The sequence below is a fragment of the Garra rufa genome, chromosome 23 (genome assembly GCF_049309525.1).
Source record: "Garra rufa chromosome 23, GarRuf1.0, whole genome shotgun sequence".
Taxonomy (NCBI): Eukaryota; Metazoa; Chordata; class Actinopteri; order Cypriniformes; family Cyprinidae; genus Garra; species Garra rufa.
This window is the reverse complement of record NC_133383.1, coordinates 6,302,387-6,326,232: the sequence shown is the minus strand read 5'-3', so window position 1 is coordinate 6,326,232 and position 23,846 is coordinate 6,302,387. Positions and strand designations below refer to the sequence as shown.

Sequence of the window (23,846 nt, the reverse complement as noted above, 5' to 3'; positions counted from 1 at the left end):
TTAATATCTTATTCAGTTCAGTACTAAATAAACAATAAAATGCATTTTGTATGATCCGTCTTATTTCGGTAATAGATCTAAGCAACATCACACAGGTAGCAGTGCAATATGGCTGTATATCAGCACGGCTGTGATTCGCCTGATATACAGCTATATTGCATAGCTACGAGTGTGATATTGTGTTTAAATAACAGTTTGATGGCACGAGTGTGTAAATACATAAGAAACAACAAGGTGTTGTTGAAAAGTAAAAAATAACTTTCTTGTTTACAACTCTGTTTCAGTCTCTTGCAATATAAAAGTCTTTACTGCTGACTCATAAAAACAGTCAAATAGCTATTTTTATTAAAATATACAAAGTATATTTCACACAAGTACATTCACGCCTAAAAAAATTTACCGATCACAAAAACAATATTTTTTATAAATTTATAGTGGATCTGGGCATCCGCCATGACACTCATTGTAAGAAATAAACAAATAACATTTAAGTATATTCTTTAGCCTCTGAAGGGCAGTGCTAAATGAAAAACATGATATTTAGGCAAAATAAGAAAAATATACATATCTTCATTCTGTTCAAACGTTTTCACCCCCGGCCCCTAATGGATTTTTTTTTCTTCTGAAGCATCAGTGAGAGTTTAAACCTTCTGTAATAGTTGCATATGAGTCCCTCAGTTGTCCAAAGATCTCAAACGGTGAAACAGTTGGAGTTCCGATACCACTAGAATATTGCACTCCTCTCAGCCAATCAGATTCAAGGACCAGAAAGAACTATTGTTTATGTATATTTTATATGTATATAACATTTGTCTCATCTGATGACCAGCCTTTCACTGGATTTGAAAACGGACAGGATGAGACCACTTCTAATTGGTCAAGCTGGCACTATTATTGGCCGATAATCTCAAACAAATTGGCCAAAAATCTGTCTACAATATCACAATGTTCATACAATTGGCTGCTGCCAATTTTGATACAATGAGAAAAGCACTTCTGCTAACTGCAATAATCCAATGATGAATAGTCCGGCCGGTGTGACGGTTGATCAAAAATGATGGCAGCCAGTGGAGTTTCTACTCTATAAATAAACCAAATGCGCACAATCCCCGATTTAAAAAAATAATAAAAAATAAGTTAGATGGCATCCATCTAGAAATACAGGCCTCTTTGAAGCCAAAGGTACAAAGAAGTTGAGCATAAAGCTGCGGATCGATACGCACACGTCCCTCACAGGGCAAAGCTGCAGAACGTCACCGACGAACAGCCGCAACCCATGAGGTTCATTTCGCCTCTAATTCATCCCATTGGTTGCATTAGGCAGTGATGTATGGAGCTTGACGCGAGCGCCGTGCCATACGGATTGTGTATGATGGTTTAATCACTCCCAGAGTGCTCCACAATGACATACTGAGAATACCTGCAAGAGCCAGCTGAGAGAACCAGAGCCGGAGATGGAGGAGGGGCGGAGGAGAAAACAACGAGACGGGGGGAGAAATCAAGCGAGCGGGAGAGACAAATGTATGATGGCAGGAGAGGAATTAGATAGCGGCGAGAGAAAAGAGAGGAAGACAAAGGAGGAGAGAGAGAAGCGGAAAGCAGCAGGGAGAGATGTGAGGAAATCTGGAGGAGCACGGGAGGCTCGTGGGGGGATGGGGCCGAGTCTCGTCTCTTTGTTTGGGCATGAAGGACAACAGACGTGGAAGAGATGAGAAAACATGCACCATGGAACATGCAAACACAGGACACAGCAGCGCCGTAGCTGAAAAACGCAAATGCAAAAGACTTCAATGCCTCTATGACAGGAGAAGATTAGAGACAAGAGTCAGGGTGCAATATAGAAATAAAAGTATAATAAACATGTTGCATTATAACATAAAATATAATGTGCAGCGTTTGTTTGTTTTTGGCTAGGAAAAAAAAATAAAAGTATTTATTAGTAAAATAATAATAAAATAAAAATAATACAAAAAATATATTGCTATAATATAATATCATATCATATATAATATAATATGGGTGCAGCTTTTTGTCTTTTTTTTGCTAGGAAATGAAATAAAAGTAAAAAAAAATATTGCTATAATATTGCTATAATACTGCTATAATATAATATAATAGGTGCAGTGTTTTTTTAGTTTAAAATTTTTTTTATTAATAAAATAATATTACAATAATAAATAACACAAAAATATTAGTTAAATAATAAATAAAAGAAAAATATTGATATAATATAATATATAATATGGGTGCAGGATTTTTTTGTGCTAGGAAATCAAATAAATATTAATAGTATTTATTAGTAAATTAATAATAAAATAAACAACACATATTTTTGATAATACAATATGAAATATTATATGGGTGCAGCAGGTTTTTTGCTAGGAAATAAAATAGAAATTAAGTATTTATTAGAAAAATAACAATAAAAATAAATTATTGATAATATAATATATTACAATATAGGTGCAGCATTTTTTTTTTTTTTTGGAGGGGGGCTAGGACATAAAATAAAATTACGTATTTATTAGTAAAATAATATTAAAATAATAAACAAATATTGCTATAATAATATAATATAATATAATATAATAAATTATAATATAATACAATATAATTTGCTAGAAAATGAAATTAAATTATGTATTTATTAGTTAAATAATAAATAAAAGAAAATATTGATATAATATAATATATAATATGGGTGCAGCCTTTTTTGTTTTTGCTAGAAAGTAAAATAAAAACCAAGTATTTATTAGTAAAATAATATTAAAATAATAAATAATACAACAAATATTGCTATAATAATATAATATAATATAATATAATATAATAAATTATAATATAATACAATATAATTTTGCTAGAAAATGAAATGAAATTATGTATTTATTAGTTAAATAATAAATAAAAGAAAAATATTGATATAATATAATATAAAATATGGGTGCAGCCTTTTTTGTTTTTGCTAGAAAGTAAAATAAAAACCAAGTATTTATTAGTAAAATAATAATAAAATAATAAATAACACAAACATATTGATATAATACATTATAGTATAATATAAGTGCAGCATTGTTCTGTTTCATTATTTTTTTTGCTAGGAAATAAAATAAAATAAAATAAAGTATTTATTAGTAAATAATATTAAAATGAATAATACCAAATTATTGATGATAATAATGTAATATAATTTTTCTGGGACATAGAATGATCAAATTAAATATTTATTATTAAAATAATAAAATAATAGAAAACAAAATATTATGATCTGTATATAATATAATATAATATAATATAATATAATATAATATAATATAATATAATATAATATAATATAATATAATATAATATAATATAATATAATATAATATAATATAATATAATATAATATAGGTGCGAAAATAACAAGTGCTTACAAAAACAAACTAAAATGCTCAATAAAATCAAAAAGACATCAAATTCAATGTCTTTATTGGTTGCACACATCAACATTCAAGCAAGCAGTACAGTCCGATTTGTTAGTGAAAGATTCATATGAGTCGATTCCTTTGAATCACTCGTGAATCCAGTTAAAGATCCATATTCAGTGTTCACCAAATAAAACTGTGTCTATATCAGACAAAAAAGTTATTAACCCAATTGTAGGGAACTTCAAGTATATTAAGTTAAAGCAGCAAATAAGACATAACAGAACACTTCAAAGTTGTTGTTATGGCTAAACCAAACCTAAACTGTAACGTTAACTCATCTTCACATCGTCCAGTCCGGAGTCTCTCGCTAACCGCTGATTGAAAGCGAAAAATGGTTACAGCAGCTGTAATTCATCACGACAAGATCGCAATAAGCGAAGTGCGACGTCAGGGAGGGGAGTGTGCTACATGCTAATCAAGACGCCGCTGGCTATTTAGCCCGCCATTGTCTTAAACTTGCTGGCTATACGGCTTTGTGTTTGGACAATGTGAAGGATTAGCGCTCGCTAGTGTAATTATGTCAGCTGAGAGAAGTCGTGGCCTAATTTCCAGCCTCCTCCGTCACACGTAACCTAGATGAAAAGGAGTCGCTTTCAGCACACAGGCCCCTGTGCCCAGATTAATTAAAACAATATTGGGCTTCGCTGAATAAATTCATCCGCACACGATCACGCGCACACATCCCTCCCCCTTCGCTCTGACCCCGTCTTTCACGGGCCTAATATGAGCTTTCACTCCAAATCTCATCCCTGCTGTCAGCACGCCTGTCTCCAGACCAAAGCATCCCATGGTTACACTCTCTCACAAACACACATGCAGAAACACAGCAAACGCTCAAGCAATATGGGCTTTTCTATTGGGGCGACGTCGAGCAGGGTGACCAAAATAATAACACAAAATAAAACATTATAATATAATATATGGGTACAGCAGGTTTTTTTTTTTTTTTTTTTGGTAGAAAATAAAATTATTTATTAATCAAATAATATTAAAATAATAAATGATACAAAAATATTGATATAATATAATATAATATGGGTGCAGCAGGTTTTTTTTGCTAGGAAATAAATTTAAGTATTTATTAGTAAAATAATATTAAAATTAACAATACCAAATTATTGATAATAATATAATACAAGTAATATAAAATAAAATAATATTTTTTTTTTTGCTAGAAAATAAAATAAAATAATGTATTTATTATTAAAATAATATTAAAATAATAAATAAAACAAATTAATAAAATTAAGTATTTATTAGTATATAAATTAATATAATATAATATAATAATAAATGGATGCTAAGGTTTTTGGAAATATTAATTTATAATATAAAGTAAAAAAATACATTGGAAACAATCATCATCAATACATAATATTTTATATATATATATATATATATATAGGAAATAATAATGATAATCATAATAATAATAATAATAATAATAATAATAATAATAAGTAAACTTCCTCTTTAATACATAATATAAAGCTAAATAATAATATATATAATATAATATAGGTGCTGCTTTTTTGTAAAATAATTATTAGTAAAATAATAACATAATAAATAACAAAAATAATTATAATATAATATAATGTAACATAATATATGAGTGCAGCTTTTTTTGCTAGGAAATAAAATAAATTAAGTATTTATTAGTATCTTCAATATATAATATAATATTAAATTAATAATAGAATATAAAGTAGAAGAAGAAATCATCTGTAATATAATGTTATCATTTATAATATATTCTAAATTATATAAAATATTTTTATTATATAAAACAAAATATTGTAAACAATAATTATCATCATCAATACATAATACTTTATAATATATCGGAAATAATAATAAAGATATTAAGAAGAAATAATAATAATAATCTTTAATGTATAATATAATACAATATAATATATACATAGATTGATTTTTTTGCTATAAAATAAAAATTAAGTATTTATTAATAAAATAATAAACAACAAAAAAATATAATATATTATAACATAATATTGGTGCAACGACTGTTTTTTTTAAATAAAAAATAAGTATTTATTAGTAAAATAATAATAAAATATAATATAAATATAATATAAAAATAATCATCTTCAAATGTAATATAATATAATATAAAGGTAAGTTTTTTGCTGGGAAATAATCATTTATAACATATAATATAAAATAAATTGGAAATACATAATATACATAATATTTTATAATATATCAGAATTAATAATAAGGATAATAAGAAGAAATAATATTAATCTTCAATGTAAAATATAATATACGTGCTAAAGTTTTTGCTGGGAAATAAATATATGTAATAAATGGGAAATAAAAACACAAAAATAAATAATAATGTAATATAATGTAATATAATATATGAATGGTAAGGTTTTTGCTGGGACATAATTTATTATATATAATTCAATTAAGAAAAATTAAACAAAAGCACGCACATCAGTCTCAAATGGGTGCTCGACTAAAAAGCAACAAGTACAAAATAAAGTGTAAAGTCTGCAACACCAAAGCTCCAAAAAAATCTATCAAAAATATTTATTTATAAAACATGAAACGTTACATACGCTATGCGAAAGTTCTTTTATAAATAAATATTTTTTATATTTTTTTTGTAGCTTTGGTGTTGCCGACTTCACACTTTATTTTGTACTTATAATTCAATGCAATATAATTATATATAATGGGTGGCGAGTTTTTTGCAAAAAAAATCAGATTTTCGTGAACTAATGATGCTTGCTTCTAGAACGTTGACACACTCTTCTATGATGATTAGTAAAATAATAAGACATCAAATGTCGATGTCTTCACAGGCCGCACACAACAACAATCAATCAACATCCACACAACCTGTGTAGTCCGATCAGCCAATGAATGATTCTTATGAGAGCATAAACACAGCGGATGCTCGAGCAGTACGGTTTTCTATGGAGCCAGCGGCGAGCAGAGCGACTGCCACTAACAGCACCAAACGTAATTGTGAGAATATTGAATAAAAGCGATCGGAGACCTGCCTGATGCAAGCGTGCCTTTGTTCCCCCCAACAAAAGCGAGCGGCTCGCAGCGGAGGGAGCGAAAGACGGATGAAGGAAGCGGCAGAGTGAAGGATGCTGGGAGGGGCGAGCGTATAAATCTGGGCTGTAATCTCCCTCTCGCACTCGCTGGCAGCCGTCTCCTCCGCTCCTCATCCTCAGCCTACCTGACCGCCGGTGTCAGATTAAGTGTCCGGGATTTAATGAAACGGTCTTCGCATTATCGCGCCTGTCAGGGAGGAAGAGGAGGGGGCAGCCTTCATAACGAAGGCTTCTCCAATTACGCCGGGGCTTAGAGGGCCTGACAGGCGTAATGATTCATCTGAGTGAGGGAGAGAGGGAAGATGTGCCCCTCCGATCTCGCTCTCCTCTGCTTTTTAATGAACCAGGGCCCCTCCACGGGTTCTTCAGGGGTGCAAGAGCTCTCAAAATGGCGGCAGAGTTGAGGAGCTCGCCCGGATGAAACACCTCCAGCGTTTCTCCGAATCGAGTCTCAGGGTTGGTCAACATGTCGGTAAAACGTTCACCAAAAACACAAAAATAAAATCATGAGAGCTAAACAAAGCTCCGAACAGAATGCCTTACTTAGCTACCAACTCACAGGAATCAGGATGCAAATGTGTTTTGCTAGAAAAATAAAATAAAATAAAATAAAACTAAATGATGGGAATCAGGATGTAAATAAGATAAAATAAAATAAAACAAAATAACGTGAATCAGGATGTAAATAAAATAAAATAAAATAAAATAAAATAACAGGAGTTAGGATATAAAATAAAACAAAATAAAACATTAATAAAAAAAAAAACAGGAATCAGGATGTAAATAAAATATAATGGAATAAAATAAAATAACAGGAATCAGGATGTAAAATGAAAGAAAAACAATAATATAAAATTAAATTAAATAACAGGAATCAGTATGTGAAATAAAACAAAAACAATTATACAAAATAAAATAAATAAAAAATAAAATAAAATAAAATAAAATAACAGGAATCAGGATGTAAATAAAATACAACTACAGGATTCAGGATGTAAAATAAAATAAAATAAAATAAAATAAAATAAATAACAAGAATTAGGATATAAATTAAATTGAATTAAATAACAGGAATCAGGATGTAAATAAAAATAAAAAAACAGGAATCAGGATGTAAAATAAATAAAATAAAAAATAAATAAAATAAAATAAAAATAAATAAGAATCAGGATATAAATAAAATAAAACAACAGGAACCAGGATGTAAAATAAAACAATAAAAATAAAATAAAATAAAATAAAATAAAATGGGATGTAAATAAAATATCAGGAATCAGGATGCAAAAGAAATGAAATAAAATAAAATAATTATTTAAAAATAAATAAATATAATAAAAATAGACTTTTTCTGAGATATAATAATAATAATAATAATAATAACAATAATAACAATGATATTAATGATAGTAATAAAAAAGTAATAGTAAAATAAGTAAAATATTATAAAAGGTTATAATAACAACAACTGTGTAACTGTTTGCTTTCCATTCATTACTGTGGTATCACTGGTTTCAAATTTATCCTAAATATTACATAATGCGACGAAGCAAAGCTTGCTTTGTTTTACATGTCAATCCAATGTTCTCTTCCTGTTTATGTGGGCTGTTCTTGGCCAAATTAACCTGTAAACCAGACCTGGCGAGACCAGAAATGAATCTGGAATGCACAATACATATTGCAAACTAGATTTCCCATAAATTCTGTGGGGTGCAACATTATAAGGATGTAGGACTTGTGTTGGTTGGGAGCCCCCATCCAGGGGCCACTCATTAAACAGCTCACTTCCCTTTGAGACACAAAGGGCCTCTCTTCCCCTTCCTGCAGCCTCTCCTCATCCCTCCATCAAACAAAAATGTGACATAGAAGGCCTCACTGCACACAAACGCCCGCTAATCTTGTTCAGCCCCACAAATTCCTTGTAGCCACACTGTCAGCACGGACACAAAAGCATCGGCCCTTAAAAACTCTTAGCCCTTGAAATGTTCAAACAGAGGACAGAAACTTCCTCTACTTATCTGCTCATATTATTGTCATTTAAAATAGCTATTTTCTACTTGAATATATTGTCAAATGTAATTTATTCCTGAGATGCAAAGCTGAATTTGAATCTATAAAATAAAATAAAATAAAATAATAGATTTTAGGATGTAAATAAAATAAATTCTAAGAAATAATAATGATATTATTGATAGTTATAAAATAGTAATAGTATTAATAATAATAATAAAAACAACATTTAATATAATATAAAATTACAGTAAAATTTTGAAATATTATTACGATTTAAAATAGCCATTTTAATATTTTTAATATATTGAAAAATGTAATTTATTCCTGTGAGGCAAAGCCGAATTTTCAGCTTCATTACTGCAGTCTTCATAAAATAAAATAAAATAAAATAAAAGGACAGGAAATAGGATATAAATAAAATAAAATAAAACAGAATTCATGATTTACAATAAAATAAAACAGTAACACTTTACAATAAGGTTCATTAGTTAAACATTAGATAATGTACTAACTAACATGAACTAACCATGAGCAATACATTTGTTACTGTATTTACTAATCTTTGTTAACATTAGTTAACGGAAATACAGTTGTTCATTGTTTGTTCATGTTAGTTTACACTGCATTAACTAATGTTAACAAAATTTTAATAATGTATTAGTAAATGTTGAAATTAACATTTAACAAAGATTAATACATGCTGTATACGTGCAGTTCATTATTAGTTCATGTTAACTATTGTGGTTAACTAATGGTAACTAATGAACCTTATTGTAAAGTGTTACCAATAAAACAATAAAATAAAATACCAGAATCAGGATGTAAAATAAAATAAAATAAAACAAGATAAAATAATAATAAAACAAATCAAATAAAAATGGACTCAAAGTTTTTTTTTTTCTGAGAAATAATGAAATAAATGATAGTAATAAAATAGTAATAGAATACTATTAATAATAATAATAATAATAATAATAATAATAATAATAACAAAATTTAATATAATATAAAATTACTGTAAAATTGTGAAATATTATTATGATTTAAAATAGCCCTTTTCTATTTTAATATATTGAAAATTTTAATTTATTCCTGTGATTCAAAGCTGAATTTTCAGCATCATTACTTCAGTCTTAAAATAAAATAAAATAAAATAAAATAAAATAAAATAAAATAAAATAAAATAAAATAAAATAAAATAAAATAAAATAAAATAAAATAAAATAAAATAAAATAAAATAAAATAAAAATAAAAATAAAAATAAAATAAAATAAAATAAAATTCCTTGTAGTCACACCATCAGCACGGACACAAAAGCATCTGCCCTCAAAAACTCTCAGCCCTTGAAATGTTGAAACAGGGGACAGAAACAACTTATGTGCTCACCACGGCTGCATTTATTTGATGGAAAATACAGTGAAAACAGTAAAATTGTGAAATATTATTATGATTTAAAATAGCCATTCTTTATTTGAATTTATTGTAAACTGTAATTTATTCCTGTGATGCAAAGCTGAATTTTCAGCATCATTACTCCAGTCTTCAGTGTCACATGATCCTTCAGAAATCATTTCTAATATGCTGATTTGCTGCTCAAGAAACACTTGTGATTATTAACTGTCATTTTTCAGGATTATTTAACGAATACAAAGTTCAAAAGAAGAGCTTTTTTAAAAACAGAAATCTTTCTAACATTATAAATGTTAGATAAACCATTTATTGCATCCTTGCTGATTAAAAGTACTCTAATTTCTAATGGACACCAAACTTTTGAACAGTATTGTAAATGCTGATGCCTGTACTGCAGAAACACTGAGAAAAATCGTGCTCGCACCACATAATGAATTTCATTTGGCCACATTTCAACGCATAAGATCAAGCTCGAGTAGCTCGAAACGTTTGCGTTCACATCCTCGCGTAGTTATCTCATCAAATGCTTGAACGTCCGATTTGCGGGTCCATCGGTCTAGTGCTTATCTCCCGCTCCGCTTCTGCGCTTGGCACCCAGGGACCCGGACGCCAGCAATTGTGCCCACTGCCGCCGCGTGCCAAGGCAAAATTGATGAAACATCACAGGATTTGAGAATTGGCAGGCTGGCGCGCTGCGACGAGCCAGTCACAATTAAAATGATTACACGTCCTTCCAATTTTCACCGCTTTCATTCCAATAGTGCTGATAGCAGGAGATTGAGATGGAAAGGCGGAAAAAAACACATGATATATTCCTTGCATATACCACGCTAGGTGGATTGAACGGCAGTAAAACAACATTTGTTGTTGGCTCTGTGCGTTTTGATCCAGTTACAGTAATTGAAGCGATAGAAGCAGGACGCAGCACTTCGGAAACGGCCTAAAGTGCGTCGCCGGGTTTCTAGTGCTCGGGCTGGCTTGTGTGCTTACCACAGTATATTTTAGACGGCAACACCCGAGAGGGTTTTAAGTGGGAAAAGAATATGCAATATTGATCAAGAGCAAAAGCTACGAATATGCAATCTGGCAACGGCAGCATCCTCTAAATGGCCGTCCTCAGAGACGCAGGTGGATTTTAAACGGAGATCCGCACAGACGCTGAGTGCAGTGACGACCGACTCGAAAAACACAGCGGACTGAGACAAAACAACACGACCGGCCCTGATCACTGCTGAATTACCCCAGTTTGCATACAGATGCCGCTTCTTTGCAATCTAGCAAAATACTGGAAGTCTTAAAGGGATAGTGCAACCAAAAATGAAGTTTCTGTGATTAATTACTCACCCTCATGTCGTTCCAAACGTGTAAGACCTTCGTTCATCTTCGGAACACAAATTAAGATATTATTAATGAAATCCAAGACAGTGTTGTTTTCGTCAACGATGACGATGACGAAATCATTTCGTTGACGCCACTTTTTTTCATGACGATAACGAGACGATGACGAGATAAAAATGGCTCGTTTATGACTAAAACATGACGAGACGTGTGTGAGTTTTCGTTGACGAGACGAGAATAGACGAAAATGTTAGTGGGTGGTCCGTCAGACGTTTAAAATGCATGACATTTCCGCTTATTGTGCATGCCAATCAAAACTTAAAAAGTATCTGACGCTATGGCAAGCCGTTTTAGCATTAAATACTCTTTGCTATACTAGTATGGCAAGCCGTTTTAGCATTTCATCCTTGTTTATCTTTTATGTTCTAAAACATTCCTTCATTATTGTAATTATTGGTGAAAATAGTCGATCCGGAAGCTCACATTGTGTTGAACTATAGATCTGCTATTTTCAGAACTTATAAGTGACACTACCCAACAGCAAAATACCTACTGACCTACATTAATTTGTTAAAAGACTACTTTTTTCCCTTTTTTTTGACTAAAACTAGACTAAAACCTTTTTGACTTTTCGTCGACTAAAATTGGACTAAAACTATCACATATAGAAGTGACTAAAATTTGACTAAAACTAAGAAGCATTTTAGTCCAAAAGACTAAGACTAAGACTAAATCTAAGATGGTGGTCAAAAACAACACTGATCCAAGAGCTTTCTGATCCTGCACAGACAGCAAAGCAACTGACACGTTCAAAGGCCATAAAGGTAGATAAAACAGTCCATGTGACATCAGTGATTCAAACAGGGGACAAAAACATACTCTTACGTTACTCATTTCTTATCTGCTCGTCATCAAGGTTGCATTTCTTTGATAAAATATACGGTAAAAACAGTAAAATTGTGAAATATTATTATGATTTAAAATAGACATTTTCTATTTTAATATATTGTAAATTGTAATTTATTACTGTGATGCAAAGCTGAATTTTTAGCATCATTACTCCAGCCTTCGGCGTCACATGATCCTTCAGAAATCATTCTTATATGTTGATTTGCTTATCAAGAAACATTTCTGATTATTAGCAATGTTAAAAAACTTCAAACTTAGGTGGAAACTGTCATTTTTCAGAATTATTTAATGAATAGAACGTTCAAAAGCACAGCATTTATTTGAAATAGAAATTTTCTAACATTATAAATGTCTTTACTGTCATTTTTGATCAATTTAATGCATCCCTGCTATTAATTTTTTTATGGATCCTTAAGCTATGAGAACACGTTTTGTCTAAAGAAAACAAAAATAACAACTATTCAACAAACCTTAAAATTAAAGTTGAAAGAACCGCTGATGTCACATGGACTATTTTAATGATGTCCTTATTACCTTTCTGCTCCCTGAACGCGGTAGTTGCCTTGCTGTCTATGCAGGTTCAGAAAGCTCTTGGATTTAATCAAAAATGTCTTAATTAGTGTTCTGAAGATGAACGAAGGTTTTTACGTGTTATTATTATTAATTTTTTGGGTGAACCATTCCTTTAAATGCAAAAATTTTTTTTTTGCAAAATGTTTAGTTTCTTTTGTTCTCACCTAACTCATCCCACAGCTGCCGGTATTTGTCCGTCATGGTGGTTCCCTGCTGCCGCCACAGAGCCAGCCGTGGGTCGGCCATGAACTGTTCTGTGATTAGCGTTAGCATGCGAGCGCCGTTCGAGTCCCGCATCTTCAGCATCTCCCGTACCTGCAGAATAAGTGCAAACACACGCAAGATTTAAACACATGAGCCAAAAATGTTAAACTTGACATGATTATAAGTTATAAGTCCTCCATTATAAATGTTAATCTTCATTTTGTTGACAAAACATTTTATTAGACGCTTCACTCAGATTTTAAATCATGCAATGATGAAGTCTCTTCTGCTCACTAAGGTGACATTTATTTCTTCAAAAATACAATAAAAATAGTAAAAATGTGAAAAATTACTACAATTTAAAATAAATGTATTCTGTTTTAACATATGTTCAAAAGTAGTTTATTCCTTTGATCAAAGCTGATGTTTTTAGCATCATTTCTCCTTTCAGAAATCATTCTAATATGCTGATTTGCTGCTCAAGGAACATTTCTTATTTGTATAAATGTTGACAACAGTTGTGTTGCTTCATATTTTTGCGGAAAACATGATGATTTTTCTTTTCCAGGATTCTTTATTGAACAGAAATACTGAATTTAAAAGAACACAATCCAATTTTTGTTTATTATGCGTCACTTTTGCTATTTTACTTTTCAAATAGAACACTTTTTAGTTGTTGTGTCATGCCTGGTTAGGACATGTTTTAAGGGACCATCCAGACAGGAAGCACTGCATTTTATTCAAATGTCATGAGCGAGTTTATACTGGCATACTAAACTTTACACATTACATTATTCAATTGCTTGAAACGCAAACAAAGTGACACGGAAAAGGGAAGATCATCACAAGCGGCTCCTCATGATTAAAAGAAATAGCTCACCAAGAAATGCCAATTCTGTCATCATTTACTCACCCTCAAGTTGTTACAAAAGAAGATATGTGACCTTGGACCACCTTGGAAGATTTATACATCTGAAAGCTGAATAAATAGACTTTCCATTGACGTATGGTTTGATAGGATAGGACAATATTTGGCAAAAAACAAAATATTGAGAAAATCGCATTTGAAGTTGTCCAAATGAACTTCTTAACAATGCATATTACTAACCAGAAATCAAGAAATTTACTAAATATCTTCATGGAACATGATCTTTACTTAATATCTTAATGATTTTATGCAGAAAAGGAAAATAGATCATTTTGACCCATACAATGTATTTTTGGCTATTGTTACAAATATACCTGTGCTACTTACGACTGGTTTTGTGGTCCAGGGTCACATATTTTAAAGTATGTTGGTAACCAAACAATTTGAGCAGTCATTGGCTACCGTCAACGGTTTGGTTAGTCATAAAGAAATTATATTTTTTAAGAAAACATTTCAGGATTTCGGTCCATATAATGGATTTCTATGGTGCCCCGAGTTTGAACTTCCAAAATGCAGTTTAAATGCAGCTTCAAAGGGCTCTAAATGATCCCACCCTAGAAAGAAGGCTGTTATCTAGCAAAACGATGAGCTATTTTCTAAAAAAAAAAAAAAATACAATTTATATACTTTTTTTTAAATCGCAAGCACTCGTCTTGTGCATTCCAGTTCAAGACAGTTAGGGTATGTCGAGAAACTCCCATCTCATTCAAAATTGTCCTACATCACTGCAGAAGTACCAACCCAGTGTTTACAAAGTAAACATCCAAAGAAGGTCAAACACCCTTTACAAAAAAAAAAAAGGTAAAACAGTGATGCAAGATGATTTTGAAGTTGAGGGAGAAAATGATTATGGGAGTTTTTAAACATACCCTAACTGTCTTGAACCAGAATACACAGAAAACACGCAGAGCTAGAGAAGATGAGCATTTGAGGTTAAAAAGTATATAAATTGTCAATTTTCTTAGAAAATAACCTACCGTTTCACTAGATAAGACCCTTCTTTCTTGGCTGGGATCATTTAGAGCCCTTCGAAGCTGCATTTAAACTGCATTTTGGAAGTTCAAACTCGGGGGCACCATAGAAGTCCATTATATGGAGAGAAATCCTGAAATGTTTTCCTCAAAAAACATAATTTCTTTATGACTAAAGAAATAAAAACATGAACATTTTGGATGGCAAGGGTGTGAGTAAATTATCTGTAAATTTTAGTTCTGGAAGTGAACTTCTCCTTTAAATCTGTGTTTCGCCCCACCTTTGAGAACAGGAGATTGAGCTGTTTGCCCGAGCCATGGTATCCCCCCTGGGACAGGAAGAGCTTGACCTGCTCCTGGACCTGCTCCTCGTCCAAATGCCAGCAGTTCTCGTCGTCCACGCTGGCCCCCGCCGTGGGATCCGGAGCCCCTGATTCAGAAACACACGAACGAGCGATCAGTGATGCTCAAATGTTGATCAAATGGGGTTTATACTAAACAAAGCCCATAAAATGAGGCGTTACAGATTACAGTCATGGAAAATCAAAACCAGAGATTATTTATCAGCCAAAATTCTTCAACGCAATTAGTGCAATCAACGCAGAGCCTTAATGCAATGCAGAAGCGCAACGACGTTCGAGACGAGCGGCTGAGGAAATCCCCGAACCCCAAACAACGGCTGATGATTTAAGCGCTGTCGACAATGCTGAGGGTCTATAGTAAAGATTTATTAGACGCCACATCAAACCCACTTCCTGCATTCCAGCCGTGACCTCACACAGGCCCGGCCTGATGAAAGCACTTCCTTCTCCCCCCCTAGATTCTGCAATGTGCTGTTTACTGACGCTTTTTTCCCCCCTATAATTGGCACATCCGCTTTAGATTTCCCCTTCCCGACAAAAGTGAAATATAATATGACCATTGTGCCTAATGCCCAAACGATAAGAGAGACTAGAAGAGCCTTTCTTTCCCTTTAGATTTATGTCATTAGGGTCTGGGAGCATAATACTCGCAGCAACAGCTCCAGGCCGCGGCAGAGGCTAGAAACAGTGCTAATGCTGATGTGTATGCGTTTTATGATATCAGCCAACTCATTGTTTAAAAGGTCCGGTTATGAAACGGATTTTGTTTAGAGGATCTATGGAGACTAAGGTGAAAAAAACATCTTAAGATGACTTCTTCATGTTTTTGATACCACATTAAGGACCTAAATACCATTACCGACCACATTTATAGGCGAACCATAAGTCAGTGCTGTGGAAAGTGCACATGGAAAATTGGATAATTAAAGATCATTAATATGTACAAATCTGAAGGGTGCAGCAGGAAAAAACAGCTGGTTTAATTCTAAGGATAGACGGAGGGTGGGAAACTGATTATGTAAAATAAATGAATAAATAATAATGAAGAAAGAAAGAGTAATAAAACTAAAATTATAACAAATTAATAGAATTACCTTGAGAATAAAAAAAGGTTACATAATGCAAAATATGGCCCCTATGACCTATTTATTCCTGACATAATTAACAAAAAACAATAAATAAAATATTAACATAATAATATATAAATAAACTATCAGCAATAAAACAATAAATAGAAAAATAAAAATTATATAAATCAAATTTTATTTTGTATTGTAATTATTTTTGCATTTATTTTATATTTCTAACAATTAAAAATAAATATAAAATAAATGAAAAAAAAAACATTATAAATAATATAATTATAATAATGAATAACCTATTAACATAATAAAAAATAAAACAAATATTTTATTTTGTATTTTAATTTAAAACTATAACTATCAAAAAATATTATATTATTAAAAAATGTTATATTATAAATAATATAACAATTACAACAAATAACCTATTAACATAAATAAAATGATGTAATAAACTTATTTTGTATTTTAATTATTTTTGTATTTATTTTATAATTATAACAATTAAAAATATAAAATAAATGTAAAAAATATTTAATTACAAATAATATAATTATAATAAATAAGCTATTAACATAATAAATAAAACTATTAACATAAAAATAAATATTATAAATAAAACATATTTTATATAACAATTATAATATTAAATAACCTGTTAAGAATGTATTTTAATCTTCATATAGTAAAAAATAAAAAAAATAAAACTGAAAATAAAAAATAAACATTTTGTTAATTTATTTTATTTATATATTTTATTATTATATATTTATTTATTAATTAAAAATATTATTATAAACCATATTAAAAGAAAAATATTTTATTAAAAATATAAATAATAAAAATATGCTACAATATTTTTAACAGAATATTTTATTATGCTAAAAATATTATTATTAATTAACTAATTAATTAATTAATAATAAAAACAGAAATAATACAAAGTTTAAAAGAAAAAAAATATTATTTAATATATAATAGTAATATATATATATATATATAATCATTTATTTTTATTTTACTTTATTTTATAAATATAACAATTAAAAACAAAACAAATCTGTTTTTACTATTATAAATAATATTATATTATAAAAATAATAGAAACTACAAAAGTTTAAATGTCCACTGAAGTGCTTTGATATGCAAAGTCAACACATTGCATTGTGTTGACAATTTCAACTGAAACAGGAAGACGGAGCGGGACATATTAAGCAGCACCGCCCCTTTTTTAAACAGCCAATAGCGTTTCGTTTATATCACAGTTTGGACCAAAGCCGCTGAGCTCAGTAAAGTCGCATTTGACAGTGTATAACAGCCACAACCTCATCCATATCACTATAAAATATAGCATTCTAGAGCAGTCAGAGACTAAGTTTTAAATGCTTGTAAATGCGAATTTTGTCATTGTTTTGAAACACACTAGCTTATATAACCTTAAGGCTAACATATTCATACTAAAAGCCCAAAAAAATCCATTTTGATTTCATGGGGACTTTAAGGCCAGTTCTGGTAGTTGGCTTTGGTAGACAGTAGGAATGTCAAGCAATAATGCTCCAGGATAACATGAAGGGTGCTTCAATCACGTTCCTCAGATGCAGCCGGAGCTCACCGTGCACTTGATTGATCTCTGAGTTCTGGGAGAGAATCTCGTCGGCCAGTTTCTGGGCCGTCGGCAACACTTCCGTGTGGTGGACGGTAATGAGATACTGCACGAACTTCTGCAACTGGTCCCTGTTCATCTGGAATAGAGTCTCTGAGATGGGCAGGTGAAGTTTGACCTGCTCGGGCCGCCGTACGCGGTACAGGGACAGCGCCACCACATGGGCGCAGTAGAAGATGTCCTTGTTTCCGCAGCCGCACGTTACTGAGGTGATCTTGCAGCGGTCGAAGCTAATGGCTACGCTGCACACCATCTCGGGTTCCGACGGCGTGGCCGGTTCCGTTACTGTGCCGCTCAGATGGAAACCTGGAGGACAGAGAGAAAGAAAGAGTTAATATTTTGGATTGATCTTATTCGTTACTGCATCTGGAAGAATCGGCACAGTTCTTCAGCCTCTGCTGACTACGTGTAATATCATTTTTTCAACTGACTGAACAGTTTTCTCTTAGATGACAAATAAAAAATGCAAAAAATCCCATAAATGTTTTCTAGTTTTATTTTCTTAGATGACTAGGCATTATTTTTCCAAGCCGAATAAATAAATAAAAAATAAGCAAATATATTAAAATATTATAAATCAAAATAAAAAAGACCAAAATAAATACGTAAAATAAATAAACACTTCTAAAAATTTTGTTTTCTAAAAGAAAACAAAAAAATTGAAAAATATTATATTATATTAAAAAACTAAATTAATTAATTTAAATAACAACAAATGAATACAAGCCAAAATAAACACTTAAAAATATATAAAAATAAAAAATACAAATAAAATATCACAAAATGCATTTTAAAAAAATAATTAAAAAATAAAAACATCAATTAAATTAAAAACTAATAAAAATGATATATATATATATAGATATATATATAAATAAATAAAAATAAATAAATATATATATATATATATATATATAGATATATATATAAATAAATTTAAAAAATAAAAACCATTACTAAGAATTTTTTTAATTAAATAAATAAACCAAAAAATACATGAAAAACTAAAATGAATTTCAATGACAAAAACAATTATATAAGCAAAAATAAATGTATTAATAATACTTTTAAAAAAATAAAATATTGCATCTAAAAATTAATTTTAACAATACATAAAAGCAAAAACACGCAAAACATTTTAAAAATAAAAACACAAATTAAAATAAAAACAATTAAATTATAAATAAATAAAATTAAAAAATATTATTTATAATTATTTATAATAAAAAAATATAAAAAAATTACAAATTAACTTACTAAAAAAATAAATGAAAAACTAAATAATTCAATTAATTTCAATAACAAAAAATAAATATAAGCAAGAATAAATTTAAATAATACTTTTAAAAATACAAAAATTAAATAAATTTATGACCATTTCAAAAATTCATATTTCAATTTTAAACGTTATGACACAATGGAAATGGATACAGACACAGTGTAAAGAAGCAGAGAGGATGAGGAAATTTCGGTGTACGAGTGGTTAACAGATGTCTGAGTGTGTGTGTGTGTGTGTGTGTGTGTGTGTGTGTGTATGTGTGTGTGTGTGTGTGTGTGTGTGTGTGTGTGTGTGTGTGTTGGGTGGGCGATGTGGGCGGAGCTGCTCAGTGACTGGCGTGTGCCACTACAAAGGCAAGACTGAATAATACAGATGCTCATTTGAATATTATTTGAAGTGTCGATCCAAAAGAGGCGGAGAATCGTACATTTACTAGGAAGTAAAGCAGACATTAATGAGTGCGTCTCAGCCGCCCAACACCCAGGGAGTTCAAATGTGCCCGTCTACGGACGACTTCACTTCCTGCTTGGACGGCTTCCAATATTTAAGTACTTAAAGCAATGTGTACTTCATTTGTGCCTTTGTTCTATTGTTTTCATTTGTCCTTCTGATTGCCAAGTAGATTACCAAAAAATACATTATTAAAAAAAAAAAGACAAAACAAATTCAGAAATGTAAAAAAATCAAATACTGTTTTCATTCACCCCACCACTTATAATTGTTACAAAAACGTAATTAAAAAGAAAGCAAGCAAGAATGTATATTAAAATAAAAAATTAAATAAAAAATTAAATGAAAAGTATAAAATGTAAAACTAATTTAACAAAACATTTAAAACTACATAAAAAAAGTAATAAAAATAAAATCAATACTTATAAAAGTAGAAAATGTATAGAAAAATAAACAAAATAATGAAATAAAACATACAAATAAAATAATAGTTAAATCAATAAATACTTTAACAAATAAAAAAATGAATAAAAAAACTAAATAAGTAAAATATAATATATATATAATTATATAAAATAGAAATAGAAGTAAAAAAACCTAAAAAATAAAATAAAAATCAACAAATTAACAAAACATAAAATGAATAAAAAAAGGAAATAAAATATACCAAAAAAATCATGTACTGTTTTCATTCGTCCCACAGCTTACAGAACTGTTACAGAAAGGTAATTAAAAATAAAGTATAGAAAAAAAGTGTGTATATATATATATATATTTTAAATTTAAAACTAAATAAAATACTTTTTAAAATAAAAATATGAATTAAAAATAAAATCAATTAATATTTTCAAAGACAAAAAAACTAATAAAAAACATTAAACTAAATAAAACATTAAAACAATTATATATATAGTAAAAAACTAAAAACTGCATAAAAAATAAATAATGAAATAAAACAAAGTAATTATAAAATGACTAAAAAATAAATAAAATATTAAAATGTAAAAATTATATTAACATTTAAAAAGAAATAATAAAAAAACCTAAAACTACATAAATAAAATAAAAAAATAAAATATAATATTATATATATATATATATATTAGGGGTGGGAGAAAAAATCGATGCATCGATGCATCGCGATTCTCTCTTCAACGATTCTGAATCGATTCCTAATATTTCAGAATCGATTCTGAGCTTGTTTTTTTTCTGCATATGGCACGTGTGCGCGCTAGAGAGACGCGGCTGGCTACAGCGCACAGAATTTGCACTGTGAGACACGTGCGCATAATGCTTGACAGTGTGCTTACATCCGTCGTGTTTTACTTTAGATATGCGTTCATTTCTGCCGTCTGGAATGCAAGAAACTGTTGCACTGACAGACTCACGTGCGGTTTGTGTTTGTTCGTCCTAAAGCTCGATTGCAGATGCGGTTAAATGCACTTGCATTTTGGAATAGTTTCAAACGAAACTGTACATACAGTCAGTTATGTTTTCAGAGCAGGACAAAACATCTGATATATTGAAATAGATCTGTGCATCATTGGCGTTTCGTCCATATAGTAAGCTGCTAATGCCCTGCATACTCAGGCTGTCAGAGAGAATGCGTTCACGTGTTAAATAATATAAACATGCTTATAAATGAATCCCTTATTTGAATCTTCTGGGCAAGCAGATTCTCCGTATCTTCCTCGACTCCTCAGAATTGATGCGCATTCTGTTTTGCTGTCATGCGCGTGATTTCATTCGCGGGGTAAGCTGTCCGAGAAGCGCTCGCCCAAGCGGAAAAACGCGCTGTTGCTGCCAGATCCTGATTGCCAAAAATGTATTGTATTTTTGTATATTATATATAATATGTATATTTTCATAATTTCTCAACAATTCAAAAGTTTAAAGTCCACAGAAAAAAATAGCCCATATAAAATGTATATATATTTTTAAAAATAATAATAAAAAGGAAAAAGAGGAAATATTAAAATATGATTTCGTCTCTGATTTTATTGGTGTCTAAATAATGTAAAGATATTATTATTTTTGGTATTACTGGTGGTTTTAGCACTCAGCATACCTGGTAAATAAAAGTGTCACCTCTCGCCACTGCTGTGCATTAGTTTGAATGCAGCCTGTTAAAGCTGCCTTTCTATGATCTCATCAGTAATAATAAAATGGCAGTAATGCTGAGGAAAAAAGAAAAACTATTGTCTGTAAACTTTCGGATACCTGAAGAAAACTTATTTTAAATAAGTAATTGTTTTAAAAAGTACCTTGCTTACATAATTTAAAAAATAAAGTAAAGTTGGCCCAAATTAAATTTGATATAAAACAAATATGAAAATGTAGCCATGTGCAGTACTATTGAAAACTGAGAATGTGTTCATCGTGATATTTAGTTGTTAATGAAAACAGTAATTAACTTGAATCTTGAAACTGGTGAAGATTGACACACCTACTTTTACAGAGATTCCAACTATAAACAAAAAGCATAGAAACTGCAATTTTACATGTTTTTAAAATTGTAAAGTTGTATTTGCACAGCAGAAGAATTAATTGGGGAAAAAATGTAGATCAAGAATCGTTTTGGAATCGGATCGTGACTCCCAGAATCGGAATCGGATCGGATCGTGAAGTGCCTGAAGATTCCCACCCCTAATATATATATATATATATATATATATATATATATATATATATATATATATATATATATATATATATAACAATTTAAAACAAAATACAAAAAAATACAAAAAATCGACTTTAAAAAAATAATAATAATTTGTTAACATTTTACGCACAAAGGAGTGTGCTTAATATTAGTTGGTATTGACTACTACCATTTTGATATAGAGTATTAAGACAACCCTCGTCCATTCTTGCTACCCTAGTAGAAATACACATCAAAACCACCAACCTGCATAAAAAAAAATTATATCATAAACTACTTTTATTAATGGTTTCTGCAGCTCACATCCAAATGAGCTCTTGCCTAAAGGCTAAAAAGGCCTCCTCACCCCGAAACAGTGCATATCCTGTTAGCGGTGGGACCAGCCCACTATTGCTACAAGAGAAAAGGGATGAATGTTCAAGTTTCACTTCTTTTTTCCAAAGTGCTGACCCAGCAGGGTCCACCTATACGCCTTTCACAACACTAAATATACTCCATCACTTGAGAACAGCTTTCGCTTGTAGGATGTGAAGAAAGAAGACGCCAGAAGCGATTTTGAAAGAAGAGTTCAAGAGAAGCTTTTACACAAGGCCAAACGCAGAGGAATCCATGTTTTCGCCAACAACGCTTACGCAACACGCCGTTTCATCCTCTGTTTGCGCTGGTCATGAGCAGGTTTGTGTGGAAACAAAAAGACGAGGCTAATACGCCCAACTAGTGCATTTTGTGTGGCGTTAGGGCTTAGCTTGGTTAGCGTTTAAGACGGTCTGATCCTACATAAACACGTGACACACGTCTAGACGTCTTTAAGGGGGATTCCTCGCCCGCCTCGGGAAACAGCGCTTCTATTCATCTGCACGAGATGCAAACAAAAGCAGCGATGTTTCGTATACCAACGCCGCAAATCAACTAATTACGCAGGCGGTCTCAAGGTGGCCACTTACGGCGCTCTGTTCAATCACCAGACACAAACACTTTAACTCTCAGACGACGCGCTCAGCAGCGAGCTTCATAATCAAAATTATTTTTCTGTAAAACGCTCCCCGAGGACGGAGAAGGTAATAATGAAAGTAAGCGCAGATTTGGAAGCCAATATAAACAAACGCGGGAGAGATTCTGCTATTCATCATGACCCAAATGAATCTGGAGCAGCACGTGGGCGCCTGTGTTGTGAAGCGCTGCAAGAACAGACCAGACGACGCACCAGTCTGGGTCACCTTACAGCAGGATATTTAAATAAATAAATAAAAATATATGAATAAAATACATAAAAGAAAAAAAAAATCTTATATTGCAAAACAGACATGCACACAAAAAAAAAAAATAAAAATAAATATTAAGAAATTATTTATGCATAAATTAATAACATGTTTGTAAAACATATATACATATACATATATATATATATATATATATATATATATATAAGATTTATT

The 23,846-nt window shown here is 30.7% G+C and overlaps 1 protein-coding gene across 1 annotated transcript in view; it reads right to left on the bottom strand.

Moving 5' to 3' along the window:
* Window positions 1–23,846, bottom strand: part of zswim6 (zinc finger, SWIM-type containing 6) — a 109,774-nt gene that overhangs the window by 31,492 nt on the left and 54,436 nt on the right. The window contains exons 2-4 of the mRNA XM_073829766.1: window positions 17,966–18,322; window positions 15,191–15,339; window positions 12,971–13,121 (exon numbers count right to left, since the gene is read on the bottom strand). Of these exons, the coding sequence (XP_073685867.1) occupies window positions 12,971–13,121; window positions 15,191–15,339; window positions 17,966–18,322 (657 nt within the window). The remainder of the gene's footprint in view (window positions 1–12,970; window positions 13,122–15,190; window positions 15,340–17,965; window positions 18,323–23,846) is intronic.